Source organism: Tupaia chinensis, unplaced genomic scaffold (genome assembly GCF_000334495.1).
Source record: "Tupaia chinensis unplaced genomic scaffold, TupChi_1.0 Scaffold000001_1, whole genome shotgun sequence".
NCBI lineage: Eukaryota > Metazoa > Chordata > Mammalia > Scandentia > Tupaiidae > Tupaia > Tupaia belangeri.
In genome coordinates, this window is record NW_006159427.1 from 184,960 (window position 1) to 206,652 (window position 21,693).

Sequence of the window (21,693 nt, forward strand, 5' to 3'; positions counted from 1 at the left end):
CACTTTCCTTTCTTTTTAGATAAAATACGATAGGATCAAACTGGAGGAGGAAGCAAATTGTGGTGGCGCAGTAGCTCATGAGGCACTGGGCTTAAAGAGGAAGTGGACCCTAAGCTTGTCTTCACTGCCCAGGACGGCCCCAGGCACCGTCACAGCGGGTCCTCACATCCAGAGACAGCACACTGTGACCCCAATGCAAGCAAGCACACCTGCCAAGTGCAGAGCCACACCTGCCGATCTGAGTGTGTTCTGCTTAGTTTACTGGGAAACTTGAGAGAAGAAAAAAAAAATTAATATGACTCCCAATGACCTCAGATAGCAGGATTTAGCAGTGTTAAATATTCTAAAGGCAACTGAAATTCATTAGATAGAGAATGGTAAAAATGATTTTCAGGAAGAAAATGACTACATTAGAGTGCAATTCTCAATGACACATTTTTTTTTTTTCTCAAGAGAAAAAAAAATCTCCTTTACAACACTTCCTACTTAGAATAAAAGGGAAGAAAGTCAAAAATGGATGTTCTGTTTAGGGTTTTAAACACTAGCCCCCAACCGAAACAATTATTGCTCTTTATTAATGGTCTTACTTTTTCCTTCCCAAACATTACTTTGCAAAAGGGTGTTTATTACCAAAAAAAAAAAAAAAAAAAAGAAAGAAAGAAAGAAAAGAAAAAAAACTATAGAAATTGTAAGACTGCAAATCATCTTTAGGCATAAAATCAAAGCAAGAGCAACCAACTTTATAAAACCCAGTGGAACGGAGGATAAACTCTGCAAAACTCACAATGCATGTAATGTTACTTTTGAGGGGTGGGGGCAGAGAAGGATAAAGGGTGACCATATTCAGCAGAGGATGGAATTACAGTGGCACCAGTTTCATAGGTCGTTTTCTTTCACATATCAGATAGGAAAGTGTAACGTCCTTGCACAGGCCAATGGAGTGGAATAAGACCGAAAGTTGTTCAATCTTTTTTTTTTTTTTTTTTGGAGAGGTTTTTGCTATAGGGCGCGTGTGCTCGCCAGACAGACAGAGAGAGACAGAGAGACAGAAAGCGAGAAATCACCCCCCATGGGGGATGGCCACGCCACTATCCCTTCTCCTCCATTCTCCTCTTGAGATCTTGGGCATGCACGCACATGCGCCCGGCGTGAGTTTAAGCCATCAGGTCTGGGACTCGAACCATGGTTGACTACGTGGGAGTCCAGCACCATAGCCATTATGCTAACTGCTGGCCCCGAAAGTAGTTCAATCTTAATAATCAATGGATCACCTAGGGATCATGTTAAAATGCAGATTCTAATCCAGCAGGTCAGGGGTGGGGCACTTGAAGATGATGCTGACAGAGCTTGCCTGCAGGTGGCACGCAAGAACCAAGGTCTTACCAAACTGTGGGTACCATGGGTGTTGCCTGGCACATTACCTATGGAGTTTAGTGTGTTATAATTAAAGACTTGTCTGCATCAAGCCTTTCCCATTATATTTTCTGCAACTCTAGTTTGATTAAAATGGGAAACTTCAGAGTTGAGAATAATTCACAGCATTCACTGTACCAAAGAATGATGATTATTGCATCAATGTGAACGCAGACGCTACCCACCGCCCCGAGTTTGCTGCATTTCCCTTCAGTTTCAAAGACTTTGTTATAAGCACTTACTATGGACTTTGCATTAGATATTGGCTATGTCTTAATCCTGTGAAATTAAACATCACATATTCTAATCCTGATTCAGTCTGAACTTACTTTTTAAAAAAAAGTTGCATTGAGTAGGCTCAATATAAAATACCTAAAGAAACCTTTTTCTTAAATTAGATGTCTGCCATAAGGTGTGTGTATTTACCAGAGAGATGGTGACAGAGACAGAGACAGAGAGAAACTGAGAAATCACCCCCTAAGAGGGATGATCACACTGCAATCTCTTCTCCTTTCTTCTCTCAGGATTTTGGACAAGCATGCGTGTGCACCTGGCATGTTTCTCAAGCCACTGGGTCCAGAACTCAAACTGTGAAGTCAGCCAAGAGGGACCCAGAGCCTTAACCGCCATGCCACCGGCTGGCCTGAAAGAACTTTTTGTATGGATCTTGGTTTTCAAATATCATTGAAATTATTAATAGCAACACTTGGTCAAGTTTAGACTATGAACATAAAAATATATGAACCAACTTTACTAAAGGCCTTAGCCAATCAACAAGTAAAAAAATCATAACAGTTGGTATAATTTTACCCCAAATGCCTGATCTTTGGAATGACTCAAAGGCCTGGAAAAATCCAGTTCATTATTTCACATTTACTTCCACAACATTCTCGGTGAGGAAAAGCTAGGTACGTTTTTCCTACGTGAAGATAAAGAAACTGGTGCATGACAGAGCCAAGTTACGTGCCTCTGCTTCCCATCTAAGCTTCCTCGGAGGTCATCTCACAGGGCAATTTACATGGGCTAGACTCGACTTTCGCCACCACGCAGCATCGTAAGTGACTCTGTGTGGCCTCTGTGTGGCCGTGTAAGGACACGGTGCGTTTCAGAGGCAGTGCAGTGCCGCGGCGAGGGCGCCGGTCTGGCAGGCGGCACACACGCTGCCATTTACTCCGTCTGCCTTCTCCAGTCCTTGCCTCTGCCCTGGAGCCTCGCTGAATCCCAGTTTGGGGGCTGTAAAGTGAAGAAGCAGCAGCCCAAGAGAGGGATGGTTGCATTAGATCTCCACCTCAGACTTATATTAACTGGAAACATGTTTGCTGGACCACAGGGCTGCTGGCTCTAGGAGCGGCTCGAGAGCACTGGCCCAGGAGGCGCCTCAGCCCACGTTTCCCAGGAGGAGCCCGGACAGAAGACAGAACCACCAACATCTCAGCAGGGGCGTTGTGAAGGTTTAGGATGTCTGGGCCAAGGGGAAAGGGAGGATGACTGAATGCTCACAGCCAAATGAATACGGTGCCCAGAAATTCCAGATGCATTCGGGACAACTTTGGTAACAGCAGCAAAGAGAGCTAAGGAAGGGTGTCTTCTGTATTCAAAGCAGTCACCATGCCCCGCCTGCGACCTGGGAACATGGACTCTGAAAGTCCTTGTAGTGCTCTGTTTTGTCACAAAAGGAACACAAATTGCAGCATTGTATGAGATGCTGGGACAAGTTGGGCAGGCCAAGAAGGAGATGGCCTGAAGGAAACAGAATTTGAGAGTGACCTTCGGATGCCCCCAAGGGGTCCTTTCAAGTATAAATCAACCCGGTAATCAAAATACATTAGAGTTGGAAACAACCCTGGGGATTATTCCAAACCACTCAATTTACCACTAGGAAAACACAGATCCAGAGAGCAGAAATGACTTGTCCGGCTCAGTTCTTCACCATCTGGGCAGGACTGCGCACCTGGGGGGCTCTGCAGGGGTCTCGCTCAGACCTCCCCGTCTCCCTGGCCATGTTGCTGCCTGGCCTGGGCTCAGTGGAGGCTGGTGAGCTTTACGATGTGAGCTTTGCCTATTATTCTAAGGGAGAAACATCTTCTAATGTCAATTTAGAGAGCTGGCACAAAGCCAAGCCTATCACAACTTCTTTATTTTGACCAACAAAGCACATAGAAATACCACCGGTAACGGCCAATGCTAATACAAGTTAGTCTTAGTTCCATTTTTATTAGCATGTGTACAGTGCTTCCTTGACTCACTCTAGAACTGTTCATACTCGACTTTAACTGAGGCGGGCAGGAGGAGTGTGTCTTCTCTCTAGACAAGAGCAGAGGCAGACATGGAATAGGCGTTAGGACAGGAAAACATCTATGGGTGGCTGAGCCCCAAACTTAGAATCAGACAATGCAGCGTAGAGACAGGGCTGAAAGAAGTCTCGTGCTTGGTACTTTCTGCAGGTCCTGCAGACTGTGGGGACCATGCCATCCCTCAGGTGGCTTCACATCGCTGACCACGTGGCACGCTTCAGCATGTCTAGTTTAATTAGTGCACATGGTCTGAGAACTGTTGGAGGTTCTTGTTCTCCCTCCAACGCTCGCTTCTATCTTTAGAAAGCGGTCCTATCGTCTCTTTCATTGCTTAAAACTGGGTGGGTTTTCTTGGCAAGGAATATCAAAGTTGAAAGGAGTCATCTTTTACACTGGTCACGTTGAATTCTGGGTTACTTTCCACAGTACTATACTGGGCGTACAAAAGAAGAACAGACGAGAAAATGAAGCTCCGAGGCCATTTGCAAGTTAGGAAAAGATCTGCCTGGAAGAAGAGCAGCTGCTGTGGCTTGTGTCACCTCAAAAATCGGCATATTAGAGCTAGCTGTGCAGGTATCCAGAGGAAACCTAATGCCTTCAAGGTGCTGCAAGGTGGGGCTCTTGGGAGTGACCATGTGGCTAGGGTGGGGCCCTGAGGGCTGGGTTCTGGAGGTTCCGCAGGAGGCCTGAGATGGGAACAGACTCAGGAACAGCTGCTCGGCTCTTGCTGTCGTGATGTGATCAGGACCCTGCAGCATACCCACTAGATATGGCCCCTGGACCTTCAAATAGTGGGCTGAATAAACCTCATTTTTGTAAGTCACCCAGTTTGGGGTATTTTCTCTTAGCAGCACTCTAGTGGACAAAGGCAAAAGCCTAGCAGAATGTACCATTTTGAAGAACTCTTTCTTGGAGCCAGCAGGTGGCATTGTGGCTAAGGCACTGGACTGCTATAAGCCGACTGCAGTTTGCGTTCTGGACCCAGCAGCTTGAAAATTACACTGGGTGTGTACACGTGCATACCCAAAGTCCCGAAAGGAGAATGGGGTAGAAGAGACTGTGGCATGGCCATTCTCCCATGGGGTGATTTCTCACTTTCTCTGTCTCTCTGATAAGAACCTTCAAAAAAAAGAGAATGCTTTCTCATTTTTTTAAGAATTATTTTTCATTTAACTTTATTTATTTATTTTAATTTGACCAGACACACACACACACACACACACACACACACACACACACAGAAAGAGAGAGAGAGAGAGAGAGAGAGAGAGTGTGAGAGAGTGAGAAAGCAAGCTGCCAGGTCTGTGACTTGAACCCCGGTCAGTCATGTGGGAGTCCAGCACCCTTAACCACCACACCACCTGCTGGCCCTGCTTTCTTATCTTACTCACCTTATTTAAAAGCTAAGTCTGAGATGCAGCTCTGATCCAACCTATGGCCCAAAAAGTAACATTTATAGGCTTACTTTGGTCTTCAAGATGATTCTCATATCAAAAGTAAAATATTGACTTTTGGGAATCTCTACGGTTATCTACCTGTCTTTTTGAGACTGCTGCCAGATAAAATTACCCAGTGAAAACTATCCCAGGGTTTGGAGAGATCAACTGTCATTATAAAACAAATTCTGGGCCAGCCGTTGCATGGTGGTTAAGGCAGCTGGATCCCCCATGGCCAACTAAGTGGTTCAAGTTTCAGATCTGGCAGCTTGAAAAACATACTGGGTGTGTGTGCATGCCCGTCATCCCAAAAGGAGAACAGAAGAGAAAAGACTGTGGAGAGGCCATCCCTGTTAGTGTGTACTTGGTCATTTTTCCTCTCTCTGGTAAGCAAACACACCCTATATAGCAAACCTAAAAACAAAACAAAATGAATTCCTCATCATGGACAAAGTTTAGAGACTCGTGTATTTTGTAATGAGGTGACAGTATTTTAACTCAAAATCTGGGATTCTGAACCTATCAGTTCAAAAGTAAGAGCAGGTTATTGTCTATAATCCTTAATAATAAAACATAAACCTTAAAAAATGATTGCTAGAGGGTGTGTGCGCTCAGCAGAGAAAGAAAAAGAGAGCATTCCTCTACAGAACATGGCCATGCCACAATCCTCCCCAACTTCTTCACCCCTTCAGGATTTCCGGCATGCACACATGTGCCCAGCACGGTCCTCAAGCCACCCACCTGGGGCATGAACTGCAGTCTGCCATGTGGAACTGGGTCCTGACGCATGACAGGTGCCCAGCGCTACACTATGCAGCTGGCTTCAACACTTACATTTTTGAAAGAGAATTTAAAACATGTTACAAAGTTTTGAGTTCAAAATTTCTGTCCTACCAGACCTTGCCTACTTCTGACATCCTCTCAAAACAATGGGACAAGAGGGGTGACAGAGGGGCGGGTGAAGGAAGTGAAAGGCAACGGAGGCAAAAGCACAGGGAACAGCCACTGAGCAGCAGGGGACCCGGTCAGATAGCACGGACTGGAAGTCAGGGGCTTTAAGCACCAACTCTTCTCCCCACACCTGTAATCTGATTACCTGCACAGAAAAGACAGCTGGACTTACTGGGCTCTGCTTCCTACTTGCCTTTCTAATTATTATTATTATTATTATTATTATTATTATTATTATTTAGAGAGACTTTTGCTATAGGGCACATTGCCTGCCAGAGAGAGTGAAAAGTCAGTCCCCTGGGGGGATGACCACATGGCAATCCCTTCTCTCAAGATTTTGGGCATGCACACACATGTACTTGGCCTGAGTTTCAAGCCCCTCTGGATCCAGGACTTGAACTGCAGTCAACTATGTGGGGATCCAGCACCTTACCCACTATACCACCTGCTGGCCCCGCCTTTCTCATTTTTATTCAGTATTAACTATTGCCGTCAGGGCATAGTGACATGGTCAAGTATTAGTTTATGGGGAGAAAAATCTAAGGACAAATGTAAAGAACTGCTTTATTCACTAGCTACTCCTTTTCTTCTACATACTTGATAGTTTTTTTTTTTTTTTCTTTTTTTGGAAAGGTTTTTGCTATAGGGCACATGCGCTCGCCAGACAGAGAGACAGAGAGACAGAAAGCGAGAAATCACCCCCCAGGGGGGATGGCCACGCTGCAATCCCTTCTCCTCTTGGGATCCTGGGCATGCACGCACAGGCGCCCAGTGTGAGTTTAAGCCACCGGGTCCGGGACTCGAACCACGGTAGACTATGTGGCAGTCCAGCGACACAGCCATTACGCGAACTGCTGGTCCCTACACTTGATAGTTTTATATTATAAACCATGAGAAATCCATTATCATCGCTTGCCCCAACAAAAAGGGAGCAAGGGACCAGCAGATAGCATAATGGTTACGTCGCTGGACTGCCACGTAGCTGATTGAGGTTCAAGTCCTGAACGCAGTGGTTTAAAACTCATGCCAGTGGGTGTGCGTATGTGTCTAAGATTCCAAGAGGAGAACGGAGAGAAGGAATGGCGGCCCTCCTGGCAAGTGATGTCTCACTTTCTGTCTCTCTGTCTCTGTTCCTCTGGCGAATGCATGTACTCTAGAACAACAAAAAAACCTCTCTAAGAAGAAAAAAAGCAGCCAAAATCAATGTTGGGGGGCAGGGAGCCTCCTACTAAATATAAAATAATTTCAACCTCCAAACATTCTTCTTCCTTAACAGCTTTGTTGAGATATAATGCACACCACAACATTCGCCGTCTAAAGTACACAATGACATGTCTTTTAGTATAGTCACAAAGTTAAGCAATGATGGTCACAATCATTTTCAAAACATCACTCCCCAAACCAACCCTGTCCCCATCTGCAGTGCTTCCCCTACCCTCCACCTCAGAAATCGCTACTCTACTTTCTGTCACCGCGGATCTGCCTATTCTGGGAATTTCCCATAAACACACACAGTCCACATGTGTTTGTGATTGGCCCAAATGTTCTTCCTGCAAGTCACGTGCGAGCCCACCCTAGGTGACCTACGGTGCCTGCTGCAGACCCTGGCTGTCTGTGGGTGAGTGAGGTGACATTCAGCCCAGGATCTAAACACGACAGCAGTGGACACGTGACAGCCAGGCGTCACTGCTTCTGAGGATGCTCTCAGGCTGGCTGAGGGGCTATGGACAAAACTAACTTCTGGACAGAACTTGAGGTCCTAGGGCCAGGCTGTTAAAGGCAGGGCAGGTAAGAGAATGTCACTTCTGCCTGCCTGTTTTGCAATTTAGTAAGTAAACTTACTTTTCCATGGCCAAATATATTTCTGATCCTACGATAGCCTATCTCAAACCCCAACAGCTGTGTTTGAAGCTCTGCTGCAAGCTCAGCCCTGATGGGAAATAAAGAAAGATAAAGAGATGAAGCACGCTCCTCAATGGCCTTCTCACTGTGATAACTGGGACTTCATTGTCTTTTCCTAAGTAGGAAAGGGATTAAGGGTGTCCCTTAATTCCATAAGTCTGCATGGAAGATGTTTATTCCTGCAGCGGGAGGTCCAGGATCAGCGGAGACTCCAGAAGGTGGAGGAAACACAAAGGTCAGCGTAATTAGCTCACTCTTAACCACCGATCTTTTATGCCGCTAATAAAAGTGTCCCGACTAGTAACTGTCACTTCCCTCTATGCTTTCTTCATAACCAAGAATTCTGTACACTTAATTCTCTTGAACGAACCATGCAGTCTTGTATACATTTTTATTCTTTCCATTCTGATACTAGTTCGTATGTTCTGCTGAAGATTCCCTATGAAAAGTTATATTAAGTCATAGGCAAGGCCACTTCAAATCGGGTCTGCCGTGTCGACATAGCAAAGCCGCCACCTTACCCAGGGAGCACGTCAATACTGGGTAGAGGAACCTACGAGACAGTCCCCTACTCATGGTGACTTAATAACAAATAGACACGGAGTCACACGTGGCCGGCTGTACAGTTTGGGTCCCGGATCTGGTAGCTTGAAGAAAATAATCAGCACAGTGGGTACGTGTGTGTGTACCTAAGAGGTGCACGTGGAAGAAGGGCTTGTGGCATGGCCGTCCTCCTGGGGGGTGATTTTGCACGCTCCCCCCTCTTCTCTGTCTTTGGCGAGCACATTCACCCTACAGCAAATGAACAGATAATAAATCTATAAATAAATGGAGGTTTCACAGCTGGCAGGGCCTCGGAGAGCATTGTGTCTCTCTCCCGCATTTTACAGATCGGGAAACCGAGACATGTGAGGGTTACAATGAATGGCTTCTGATCACAGCACTGGTCACTCGAGATCCAGGACTCAAACCAGGCCTCCCAACTCCCCGGCAATGTTCTTTCCCCTAACCCCGGCTACCTGTTTCAGGGACTGGAAACCTGGAAACCAGTCACTGCCCTGCTGACAACTCGGGATTATGATTACATGCCTCAAATCACACAGCCCAGGAGCCAGGGGGACTGCCCAGAGAAAGCTGCTGTCTGGGCTTGTGTGTGACATATCTGAGTGGGCCCAGATGGTCCTCTGGCCTCCTCTGAGAGCTAAAGACCAATGTGCTAACTTGAACATCACCATCAAGGATTTATTAACTGCCCGCTGTGTTCAAAGCCCTGCGTTCAGCTCTCAGGGAATTTCAAAGACATTCTGAGCTGTGATCCCAGGCGTAGAGTGGCTTTCATTACAGGGTGGTGCAAGACAGAGTGCAATTTCATGCTTATCAATAATGAAACAACTTATCAGAAAAGAGGAACATAAAAATGGAAGGTAATGATGAACCGAAAGTGGCAGCAGAGTTGCAGAACTTCAGGGAGCTCCAGGAGACCACCTTTTAAAATCTTAGACTGGTACTCGACGGTGGAGATTAAAGTACCAGAGACCCATCCCCAAGGCTCGTAATAAACACACACAGGGTTTGATGTGGACAGCCCAGTCAGTTCCCTGCTGAAGTCATGAGGTACAACCCAATGCAGGTCCAGGATGGGGAGCCACAAGCACACAGGAAGCCTGGGTGCTGAGGGGGCAGCTCAGCTCAGAAGGAGGAACAGAAAGAGCACAAGAAAAACCTGAAGGGAGCCTGCCCAAGTCCGTGAGGGCGGCCCATCGAGGCGGAGCTCCCTCAGGACTCAGCCCAGGCTCGTCTTCCTCTGAGAGTGCGCCGACATCCAGGGGCAGCTCGCCTGTGAGGACACGCTGCAAGTCCTGTGGCCGAGAAAGCCCAGATGACAACTGCGACAAAGGGAGGAAGGTGCACCCATGGCTCGTGGCATAGCAGGGACATCCTGGGTGATAACGGTGCAAGTGTGACCGTCAAGACAGGGCACCAAGGGAGGCACCTAGGAGGGTTCCAGTCTGTGCTAACCCCTCCTAGGACAGGGCCTCTGCTCTGGGCACCCTCTCACGCTCCACCCCAGAATGCCTGCTGCGTGGTCACCCAGACTCATGTGGAAACCCACCTGTTGGTCACCTCCATAGTCCAGAGGTCACATGCCTTCCTCTCTAACCTACCCCAGACCCACGCTTCCCTCCCCGGGGACAGGCACCCTGCTCTTGGGCCCTCAGCCCCAATACCTCCGTGGCTCCTTTGTCTCCCCGACTCCCTGCCATCAGCCACTGAGCCTGTCAGGTGACTTCCCAAACATCAGCGACCAGCACCCCGGCATGGGCCTCCTCTTCCCTCATGGGGATACACTGAGCCTCCTGTGCCCTCAGCTCCCTTTGCAATTCTGTTATCTGTCGGAAATGCGGACCTCATGGCGTCGCCGCTCCTCTGCACAAAGCCGGCTGCAGAACTGGGTGGAGGTCGTCAGCCCTGTAGCTATCCCTGCATCTTCTCCTCCCACGACTCCACCACCACGGAGTCACTTCCCACGGTGTGGGCGCTCTGCCTCCACCTCTGGCCCAGAAGGGCCACTTCTCTCTTCTCTGGGTACAGGGCCTCCCTCGGTCTTTCCTTCCTTTCTTCCACAAATAATTTGTTTGAAGAATTATTTATTTACTTCCATTTGTTATTATCTTTTAATTTGATCAGAGAGAGAAAGAAAAAGGGAAAGCAAGAAAGCAAGCCACCAGTTCGGAACTCGAATTGCAGTCAACCACGTGGGAATCCAGCGCCTTTAACCACCACGCCACCTGCTGCCCACCCCTAACCCCACGTACTTCTTAAGCGCCTGCTGTGAGGGGGGCATCGTGGTAAATGCCAGGCAGGTGACAAGAAATGAGAGAGACCCAGTTCCTGCCACCAAGGCAGTCTGAAGTCTACCTGGAAAGGCATTTTGAGAAACACTTCGACTGGATAGACTAAGTTCTAGAGATATTGGAAGGATTGGTCCCCCCAAAGTTTGGTACACTCCAAAGGTTTTTATCACTTTCAAAAGTTGAAAATGTTAGCTTTTAAAATGATTTATTTTAAAATTAGAATTCTGTTACAAATACAAAGAAAGCATATCAAATGTGAATAATAAGAGATTCTAATTCAGGAGGCGCAGTGGGGGAAAAGTAAACCTGGTATTATCCTCTGGAACGAGCGGGAAGGCTCGGCTTCAATTACGAGCTGCACTGCCGTTTAAGGGCATCGGCTCCGCCCAGACAACATTTTGGTTTCTGGTAGACAGTCCCCTCTGGCAGCTCAGGAACTTAAAACAAAGCCTCTACTTGACTTCTGACTATTACAGAAGGTCCTAATACCACGAGAGACTGGAAAAAAACACATTTTCTGGGGGAATATTAAAAGTCAAGATGCAAGGCCAGCCGGTGGTGCGGAAGTCAAGGTGCTAGATCTCACGTGGCCAACTGAGCAGATTGAGTCCTGGACCCAGGGGCTTGAAAATCATGCCAGGTGCGTGTGCATGCATGTCCAAAATCCAAAGAGGAGAGTGAAAGAGAAGGGTTTGTGGGATGGTCCTCTCCCCCACCGGGGATGATTTCTCTCTGTTTCTGTCTCTCTCCGGTGAGCATATGTGCTTTATAGCAAAAACAAAAAATAGGCAGAAACAACAAGCAAAAGAAACAAAGTCAAGATGTCTGGGCTTCTTTGACTCTCATTAGCACCTTATACATAATCGGATATGTAATGGTTTTAAAGAAAACTGATCACCTTTCTTCTCTGCTGAATCCCCTAGAATGTCCAGCAGAGAGGGGACACACAATAGGTGCAAGAAAACACACACTGAGTTGATGGTCATGCATGAAATAACAGACCTAAGGGAGACGGGGGTTCAAGTGCAGCAGCCACAGAACTAGAAGGCAGCAGAGGGCCCAGTGGGTACCTCCTGGGCAGCACCCATCTTGAAAAGCATTTTCAAAGTATGGCAGGGGAGTTGCATTGGACCAATACTGATCAGAAGAACATGTCAACTCAGGGTAGCGTACAAATCGATTGTGTAATATTACAAACCGATTGTGTAATATCACAAAGCACTGGGCTGGCAGGTGGCACGGTGGTTGGAGCACTGGACTCCCACATGGCTGACTGCAGTTTGAGTCACAGACTTGGCAGCTTGCTTTCTTATTTTCCCTTTCTCTCTCTCTTTGGTCAAATATAATAATAAAGACAAATAAAATGAAATAATTCTTTAAAAGTAATAGTAATAAGCAAAATGAAATAAAATAGCCCTTAAAAAAAGTACCACTGTATTAGAGAAAGTTCTGAATCTGGAAGCACTAAATACACACAAACACACACACACAGATTTACAAATGTATGTTAGGTATACATACATCCTAGAATTAATGTTCTAGAACTGTTGTTTGAATTTGCCTTTAACAGCAAGGAAAATACGTTTTAGCTTTTTTTTAAAATAGTCAAGAGAAAAATCAAGAAATCAAAACCAGTGGAAAGATGCAAATGCTTACTGAGACAGCAGGGAGGCTTTTCAGTACCTTTCAAGAAGTTTAAGTTCTGCAGAGGTCAATTAGGTAGACTAATTACTGTGTTCTACTTTTCATCAGAGTGGTCTCCACTGATCAATACTGATTTTTTTTTCCAGGTGCAGCAAAAAATGCATTCACATAAACAAGACAAGTTGAGACCATTTACCCGCGACCTAATGGAAAGGACTGCATACGAGATGAAGCAGCTGACGGAGCTCCTCACGGCCACGCTGATTTAAAGCCACCTGTCCAACACGCGTGTGTTTTAGAAAAACCAACCCAGCACTACAGTGCCTGGTCCTCTGCAGCAATCTAGTGCCCCACAAAGGTAATGACTGCTAGGTCACCAATCTCTTTCAGCTCACACTAAATGCAGAGGTGCTCATATTGCTGGGCTCAGAAAAAGACTCGATCTGTGAAACTGTAGCGTTCAGTCCCTGGGAGCAGCAGAAACAGGAAACGTGCATCAGCAGGCTCTGGGAGGGGAAAATGCAACTGCTTTTAGTTATTCCACACGAAGTGTGCTGACCGATCTCTGCCGTAGGGGCATGACGAACACACTGTCGGGCAGTGAGGTGCCTGTGAGCAGAGCAGCGGGAGCCCTCTGGACCCAGAGCATGCCCACCTCCTGTCTCCATCTGCATGTGTGTGGGGGGGGGGAAGGGGACCTGAGCCACACTTGTCACTGGTTCTCGCCTTTCTTCCAAACCAAGTAGTCAACAAACTGTGTCCGGCCACGCAGTTATAATCTTACCTTTAGCTGAAACTCAAGGACCTGCTCTGTGGGAAATTGAGGAGACACAGACACCGGAAAAGGAATAGAGGATTGGAGAGGGTCAAGGAAAGCGCACCTCTGGGTTACTAAAGTGACTCTGAACACCACCCCCTTTTCTCTCTCTCTTTTTAAATAGAAATACAGTTGCCAAAGAGAAAGCAGCAATTTAAATGCCAAAAGCACCAGGCAGAGCTGAGGGAAGGAGGGGTGTGCAAGTGATTAATTACACTCACAGCGACTTCTTTCCATACTGCACGGCTCCCATCCTGGGGCTGAGCAGACTTGCCAACTAGTTACTTGTGAATCATCCTCCACTTGCCTAATTTCCCTTCAAAGTTTGTACTCAGCAATTTGCACTTACTTAAATACCAACTTACATGGTTTTGTTTTTAAGGGGAAAAGAAGGAAGGAAAACTGGCTCTGTCTCGGTGCTGCAGCAACTACATCGGCCGCTTGAAGCACTACTTGTGCGCTGCAGTCAGAATTCAGAATGCAACGGCTCCTTTTAGAGTGCATGTAACAGCACTGATTATAAGAAGAAATGTAGGAACTCGATTTTGATAATGAATTGAGGAAACTAACGAGGGTCATAGAATTGGCCGTCAGATGTCAGTTTTTATGAATGCTATCTGCTGTTAATTCCTCCTAAAGTACCCAGATCATTTTCATATGGCCTCTTTAAATGTATTAAAAGTTCTTAAATAATGTAGAATTATTCCTTTTTATTTTGTACGAACCTACTATACTATTCTAATAATTATTCCTTATTTATTTATTTATTTTTTATGTGGCAGGAACCAAAGCAAGAAAAATAGGATTTTTTGTTTTATTTTATTTTTTTTAAGAGAGTTTTTTTTGCACATGCTCACCAGAGACACAGAAAAAGTGAGAAATCACCCCTGGGGGATGGCCACACCACAAGCCCTTCTCCTCCATTCTCCTCTTGGGATTTTGAGCATGCATACACATGTGCCCAGTGTGAGTTTCAAGCTACTGGGTCTGGGACTCGAACAGCAGTCAGCCATGTCAAAGTCCAGTGCCTTAAGCACTAAGCCATTTGATGGCCCCAGTAATTATTCTTTAAAACTTACTTGTATTTTCTCCACTGCTAATTTTCCAGTCCATAATTGTGATCTAATTTTTCTCTTAAAAATTGAGCCCCATTGTGAGTTTTGGGTCCAGCAAAATCTTAAAAGCAAACTGAGTGCCCATATACTGCCTGGCCCACTACCCTCACCCTCTTCCAGGTCCCTGGAGTCTTAGCTCAGAACCCGGACCTCTGGGGAAACACCAACCCCAGCCCACAACGAGGAAATGCCACTACAGCCAGGCCAGCATTGCTTTCCAAAACATGGCAGCTCATCCTATGTGAGGTCTTAGAAACTTTCACCACGGAGCACCTGGGGGGGTTGGGGCAGGGAGTTCTGAGCACAAGTCTTTAGCAAAGTGTACCAGTAAGTGGGTTTGCCTCGGGAAACCTATTCTATAAGGCAACATACAATATTCAGGTTGTAAGGTGCACTCAGAGTGGTAAGATATCACTAAATGCAGGGTAAATGAGAGTGTTAAACTTAGTGTTTACTAGCTGTGAAGGATCTAATCTAAGTCAGCACTTAGCGTTGCACTCTTACACAAATTCTCGGAGTTTATGGCTATAGGAAACTCCGGTAACCAATGTCAGAACCCTTTTTAAGAAAAATAATCATGGCTCAATAAATATTTAAAAACTTAAAACAGATATTTAAAAGTTAAAACTGAGAATCAGGCAAGCATGTGGACAAAAGCAACAGTGCACATTTTTATGTGATAGGAACCAAAGCAAGAAAAAGATGTTCCACAGAAACATGCCCAGGACTGTGGGTTCCTGGTGGTAACAACAGAGCTCTGCCCACTGACACCCGTCATGCACAAGGGGTGTCCTGTGACACGGATGCTGTGGTAAGAGTCAGAGTTCGCCAGTGTGAAAGGCAGCAGATCATCAAGAAAGCAGTGTCTGAGATTCTGCGTGGCCCCTACAAAGACAGGAAATGCAAATTCACCATGCACACATACACACACGGTCCCACAGGCTGATGGGACATCGACTACGGAAATCAAAGGCCGCTCTGCTGGTAGGAAAGCACCACCTGCAAACGAGGGTGAGCGACAGAACTCACACCTAACGCTCCCTCTGAAGAATAAGAATTTCTTCAAAAAAAAAAAAAAAAAAGAAAAAAAGAATTTCTTTTCCAGCTGATGTCTACACTGAAATGGTATTATATAGAGGTCCCTAGCCCAGACAACCCTTTGCTGCATAAGGAACATGGAAAACTGCTACAAAATGAAAATCACTGTTACACAGCTACTCAGGATAACAAAAACCACAAAACCTATTTTTCTGAACAAAAGACTCAGATGAAATCCATTTCCCAAATAATTTGAAGCAAGGGTTACAAAAGCAACTCACCTGGAAATCCTGGTCGTCGATCCCAAACCTCTCCCGCAGATTTCGGAAAACCATCGGGCAGTACTCCTTGAACTTGAAGTGGCTCGGCATGTTTTCTCTGAAACAGTCACAGGGTGCGGTGAGGACTTGAACCTACCACCACATAGTGTTGTGTGTCGCCCAAGACGTGGTGGGTCTTGCTACCTACAGAAGGCACAGGTGTATTTCCTGGAACCAGGGATGACCCACAGTAAGATCTAGGAGACAGGAGGGGACAGGCTGATTCCATTTGTCCCCTCTGTCACAGGCACACTGAGAGTAGGGTCCACTTTCATCCTAGCAACACGTGATAGCCATGTCCCAGGGAAGGAGATGTGGGAAGGGAAGGGGCTGGGCAGAGGGAAACAGGGAAGGGAAGTACAGATGTGATGGACTTCAGAGAGGGCAGCAGGGGGCCAGCAGATGGCGTAATGGTTACATCGCTGAGCTGCGGTTCAAGTCCTAGACTCAGCAGCTTAAAATGCACACCGGGTGCATGCGAATGCGTGGGACAGAGGAGAAGGAGCTGCAGTGTGGCTGTCCCTGCTGAGGGGTGATTTCTTGTTTTCTCCCTCTCTGGTGAGCGCACGCGCCCTATAGCAAAAATTGCTTGGGGGAATTAAGAAAAAGGGGCAGCAGAGCGAGCTCCAAACAGCAGGCACCGGTGCTCTCAGTGCTCAGCCAGGATGGCTTCAGTCACCTGGTTTATAGAAATACCACACCCTACATTGCACAGAGAACAACCCCCTCCAGAAGGTAACCTGTAAATGGTATGATGGGAAAAATGAACACATCAGCTTTGCGTGAGAACCGTGGCCCATTGAGAAACTTCCTCACTGATCTTCACGTGGGAGCCTTTCTTTGAGACTCACGTACCCATTCAGAATTGCTTCCTTCTCTGTGTTCTGACAGAACTATGTAACACACGTCTCTATCATTATACTTTGTACCCTGAATTACAGTAATCTGTGTGTGTGTATAGGTGTGCACATGTGTGAGTTTCCAGCTCCGGGCCTGACTGCAAGCCCCTTGGGGGCGGGGCCACGTCTTGCTATCACGTCATCTCCCATTCTTGATGGACTACCTAACGTATAATAGGTGCTCCACGGTGGCACCTAAAATGACATTCAGAAGAAAGAGAAACTCTCTGCCCGTCACGTCTTATAAAAATCTGCTTCGGGTCTTTCCTGTGCTATGATGCAGTCATTTCTGCTCATAAAGTCATCATGTTCAAAGTGTTGCAAAAGCGAGCAGAGGTTCATAACTGCTCAAAAAATCCAAGCAATTTACAGCTTCAAAAATGTAAATTGTAATGAGGATATCACTTTTAACGTATAAGATATTCATAGAGAACAATATGCCATATGGCGAAAGGATATTATCCCAGAGGGCCTGCTGTTGCTTTTCTGAACATGACAGATGGTTATGTTTATCACAGGACTAACTTCATCAGCAAAACTTTACTCCCACCCATTGAAAAATTATATGATTATAGAAAGTCACAAAAATCATACTCCTGGAAGCCACGCCAGTTCTATGAGAGGCTGTGCATGTACTTACTTGTTGAAAAGGTGATTGTCCACCTTTATCTTTGAATAGGCTTTGAAGTCGTCTGGCATCAACATAACAGGAATTTGGACGTGGCTCAGTTCATTGATCTAAGAAAATACAAAAGAAACAGCACGGGTTATTACTGTCTTGGTGGGGAGGGCTTGCCTTCGATGTGTCCCCTGCAGAGAAATCCTGGACATAGAGGAACTTCTCTTCCACCCACACGCTTTCCGCCCTCTCCTGTCCCAAACTTGTTTTGTCTGCTTCCCTCAGTCCTGTCTGATTATACTGGTGTCTCTTCTCTATTAACTCCAACTCCTACTTCTTGTCACCGTCTGCGCTGGGCCTACAGTGGCTGCAAGAGGGCAGTGGTGAGGGATAAATTCAGGAAGGTTCATGTCCTGCTTCTCCTCCAGAACCTTAACCCAGAACCCCTTTGATCACAAGTCCAAGACAACTTCCCTTTGTAAAGAAAATGTTTTCTGAGAAAGGGGACTTTGGAATTTTTGATATAAGTATTGGTTGAGCTAAAAAACATGATTTGTTGATTAATGGGCATGGCTTATACTTTTGGGTACTCAAAGCACAACACTGTCATTCACGTTGTCTTTATCTTTCTTATGGGAACTAAGTAGGGAAATAAATATTGGGGTTGAGGCATGAATTTACCAGAAGAGGAGCCTTCATTAAGGTAGGGAGGAAGACATATGGCCCGGACTAAATAAGAGGAAGATGGGTTAGATCCGGGTCTAGACCAGATGCTAAGATCTGGTTTCAGAGGACAACGGGTAGAATCCAGCTCTGCACATTCTGGGGAAGGCAGGGGCAGCAGCTGACACGGGACGGACAACTCTGAACTTTCTCGTGGTTACTTTCGCATCTCAGTTCCCAAGCTACAGCTCCCTTGTTGCTAGCCATGAAAGCCCACTTTAAAGATTTAATCTGCTGGCAGGATGGAGGGTACTAGGAAGGATTCCTTAGCTACGAAAACACAACAGGTCAACAACAGCAAGAGTTCCTTGATCGAACAGAGCTCTTAACACATGGTTGGGTTTACAGAAAGCAGAGGAAGCTCCAGGACACCTTCCTTCTCCCAAGTGAGTTTAAAAGGGAGGGTGTGGGAACCAGCAGTTAGCGTAATGGCTATGTCGCTGGACTCCCACGTAGTCGACCGTGGTTCGTGTCCCAGACCCGGTGGCTTAAAACTCACGCCGGGCGCGTGTGTGTGCGTGCCCAAGATCCCGAGAGGAGAGTGGAGGAGAAGGGATTGCGGCGTGACCATCCCCCCTGGGGGGTGATTTCTCGCTTTCTGTCTCTATGTCTCTCTCTGTCTGTCTGGCGAGCGCACACGCGCGCCCTACAGTGAAAATCTCTCCAAAAAAAAAAAAAAAAGGGAGGGTGTGACCATCAGGCAAGCCTGACAAGAGAAGTCTCTGAAGACCGATGCATTGCATCACTTCCTGGGCCAAAAGAAAGCCGTGGGACTCAACCAAAGGCTTCCACAGTATCGGAGCTCTTGAAGGAAGTCTCTGAGGGCGATCCCAACACCTGGCAGGGGTAAAAGCAAATAGCCCGTGGGGAAAGCATCCCCAGGCCAAGCCTCCAGGATTCCCACAGATTAAGTCAAGCACACCTGAACTCACAGAGATAAAAAATGAGATATTTTGCAGACTTTAGTTACCAGGATGATCAGAAACAGGACGTAAAATGAAAGCTCTTTGTGAAATACATAAAGAAACAGAAGCAAGACTATGAAAGATGAGTAAATACTTGACGATACCATGACTGAGAATCTCCCATAGCCAAAGAAAGTTAGGAATCTACGCATTCAAGATTTTCAAAGTAACACGAGTAAGGCTATTCGGGGCACACCTAGACACGCCACTGTTCAGGAAAGCCGAGAGCAAAAGTGAAGTGATTCCTGAGGAGCAGCAGGATCGATTTCAAAGCATGGGGTTCACTCGGTGGGATCATCCAGACCTCAGTTTCTCCTTCACGCTGCTGAAGTCAGTACGGCATGATAGTACCTGCTTCAGAAAGTACGCGGAAGGGAAGCTTTTGGAATCCCTGTTGCTTCACAGTACCTGCCGTGGAAAAGTGTTCAACCAAAATGTCACAGGTAAACTGCACATTTCGCTCACTGACACTCTCTCATCCACGCAGTGTCTGAACGTCTAAACTCGGACACTAGACTTCGCCCTCGCGGGGCTTACAGTCCACAGGGCAGACAAACTAACGGAAGGAGGGCAGAAATCTGAAATGATAACGACGACGAGTGCCAGGAGGGAATGACCCATGTCAGGCTATACACAAAAACGAAAGAGGCCGCCCAAGCTGAGGGGACAGGCAAGGTTTCCCGGGGTGAAGACTGGAGAGGAGCACACAGTGGAGGATGGGGAGGCAGGCCTACAGCAGGAGGGACGTGGCTAGAATGGCATGGCCAGATGCACTGGACAGAGCCCAGCTCGCAAGTCCGTGGGAGGGGGACGACAGCTTGGGTGGACGTGGCAGAGACGGAGGCGGTAGGGAGACCCGAGCTACACCGAGGTGGTAAAAGCACCAAGCCTCACTGATGGACGAGAGCAGCAGGGGCCACGGAGGAGGAACTGAAGACACCACCACAGCTCCGGCCTGCAGACGGCAGCGATTCTGCTTACGGACAGAGACCATTTTAAAAGAAGTGTTCAGTTTTGAGTTTAAGTTTGATGTATTCTGGAGCCATCCAGGTGTCCACATCAGGTAGGCAGGTGGACAGGTGGGTCTAAAGTTCCCAGAGGCAGGGGCTGGGGTAGCGTGTATCTGTGCAAGACAGAAGCTTCACGCAGGACTGGACGAGGAGGATGCACAGAGGGAATAAGGTAGTTCCCATCCACTCGTTTCCATTTTCTCTGGGAAGTAGGGGCCTTGGCCGTCTGCTGAGAGCAAGAGGCAGGCCGAGGGCCGGCCAGAGCCTTAGTGAGAACACAGCTTGACCAAGTGATCAGAGAATGCGTTAGGGCAAGTTTAAAGAGAGACAGGGCTGGGCTTTGGGGCCGGGTTGGCAGACCATTCGCAGTTCACAATAGCTGCATTACAGGGTCCCACGTCAAGCTGTGGAGCGCAGCAATGACAGAGGATGCTTCCTGTCCTTCAGGCTTGAGGCTTTTGCTGGTGGAGTGTGACCCAAATATAAAGGAGCTCCAGGACAATCACTCGGAAGTGGGAAGTCAGCACCAAACACAATCCCGGACCATGAGGAGCTCCCCAGCGTGGGCGGACAGGGCTGGGCATTCGCGAACAGTCGCAGACAAAGCACAGAAGACACGCCGGAATCTGGACAGTGAGGCCCACGGGAATCAGGGCTGGAGGGCCGCTGTGACAGGTGAGGCTGGGGGGCTTCTGAAAGAGGGGGACGCTGGCGGGACTGTCAGGGCTGGGAAGTTGTGAGCAGTGTGCCATGCGCCTGTCTGGGCAAAGTAGGCATTTAGTTCTATCTACATTTCCCATCCTCAGAAATAAGACTGCCCCCAGAGACAAGGAATGTTTAACTCTCATTTTTAGGCTTAAAGAGAAGACAAGAAAAGATGAAAAACCAAAGACAATTACACTGATACTTTGGTTTATCTTCTGGGTTGTTGAGAAAGTCATGATGCACTTTTGCATAGAAAAATACGTCAGGACTTTCCCGATGACCTAATAGAACCTCAGATATTAAAATGAAAAGAGAACCTCAGAGACCCCCCGGTCTCGTTTCATCCGGTGGACGATGCTACATCCGGGCATAGCTGTGCCAGTACATCTGCGAGTGCTGGCGGCCACTGGGTTACGCGAGGTACCTACTGCAGCTCCCTTCCCGACTGCTCTCCATCACAACACTTTCCCATTTCTCTGGAATTTCTCTGGCCCCATCCCTTTATGAAATGTTCCCTCCAAACCTCCTGTTCTGGGGAACAACTAGATTTAGTGACCTGTGAACGAGTATCACAAGCCAGAGATCTGCCACTTAAAAGAAGCTTTCAATTAGTCAACTTTTTTTGTTTTCAGTAGTGTACGATGAGCCTCTCTATATTTTTTTTCTATAAACACATTTTCTTTTGTTGGATATGAGGCTCATCAGTCAAGTACTTGTCAGTTTTTATAGAAATTCATTCATTATAGTGTGGCTTGATTTTTTTTTTTATACAAGTTTTTGTCAAAAAGAGAGAGAGAGAGAGAGAGAGAGAGAGAGAGAGACCGACAGACAGAGAGACAGATACAGTGAGTTTTGAAAGTGAGGAAACACCCCACAAGGGGAATGGTCATGCCACAATCCCTTCTCCTCCATCCTCCTCTTGGGATCTTGGGCACGTACACACACACACACACACACACACACACACACACAAAACCGGCGTGAGTT

The 21,693-nt window shown here is 46.9% G+C and overlaps 1 protein-coding gene across 1 annotated transcript in view; it reads right to left on the minus strand.

Moving 5' to 3' along the window:
* PIP4K2A (phosphatidylinositol-5-phosphate 4-kinase type 2 alpha) overlaps nucleotides 1-21,693 on the minus strand; it is a 228,954-nt gene that overhangs the window by 65,568 nt on the left and 141,693 nt on the right. The window contains exons 2-3 of the mRNA XM_006139709.1: nucleotides 17,325-17,422; nucleotides 15,747-15,843 (exon numbers count right to left, since the gene is read on the minus strand). Coding sequence (XP_006139771.1) covers nucleotides 15,747-15,843; nucleotides 17,325-17,422 — 195 coding nt within the window. The remainder of the gene's footprint in view (nucleotides 1-15,746; nucleotides 15,844-17,324; nucleotides 17,423-21,693) is intronic.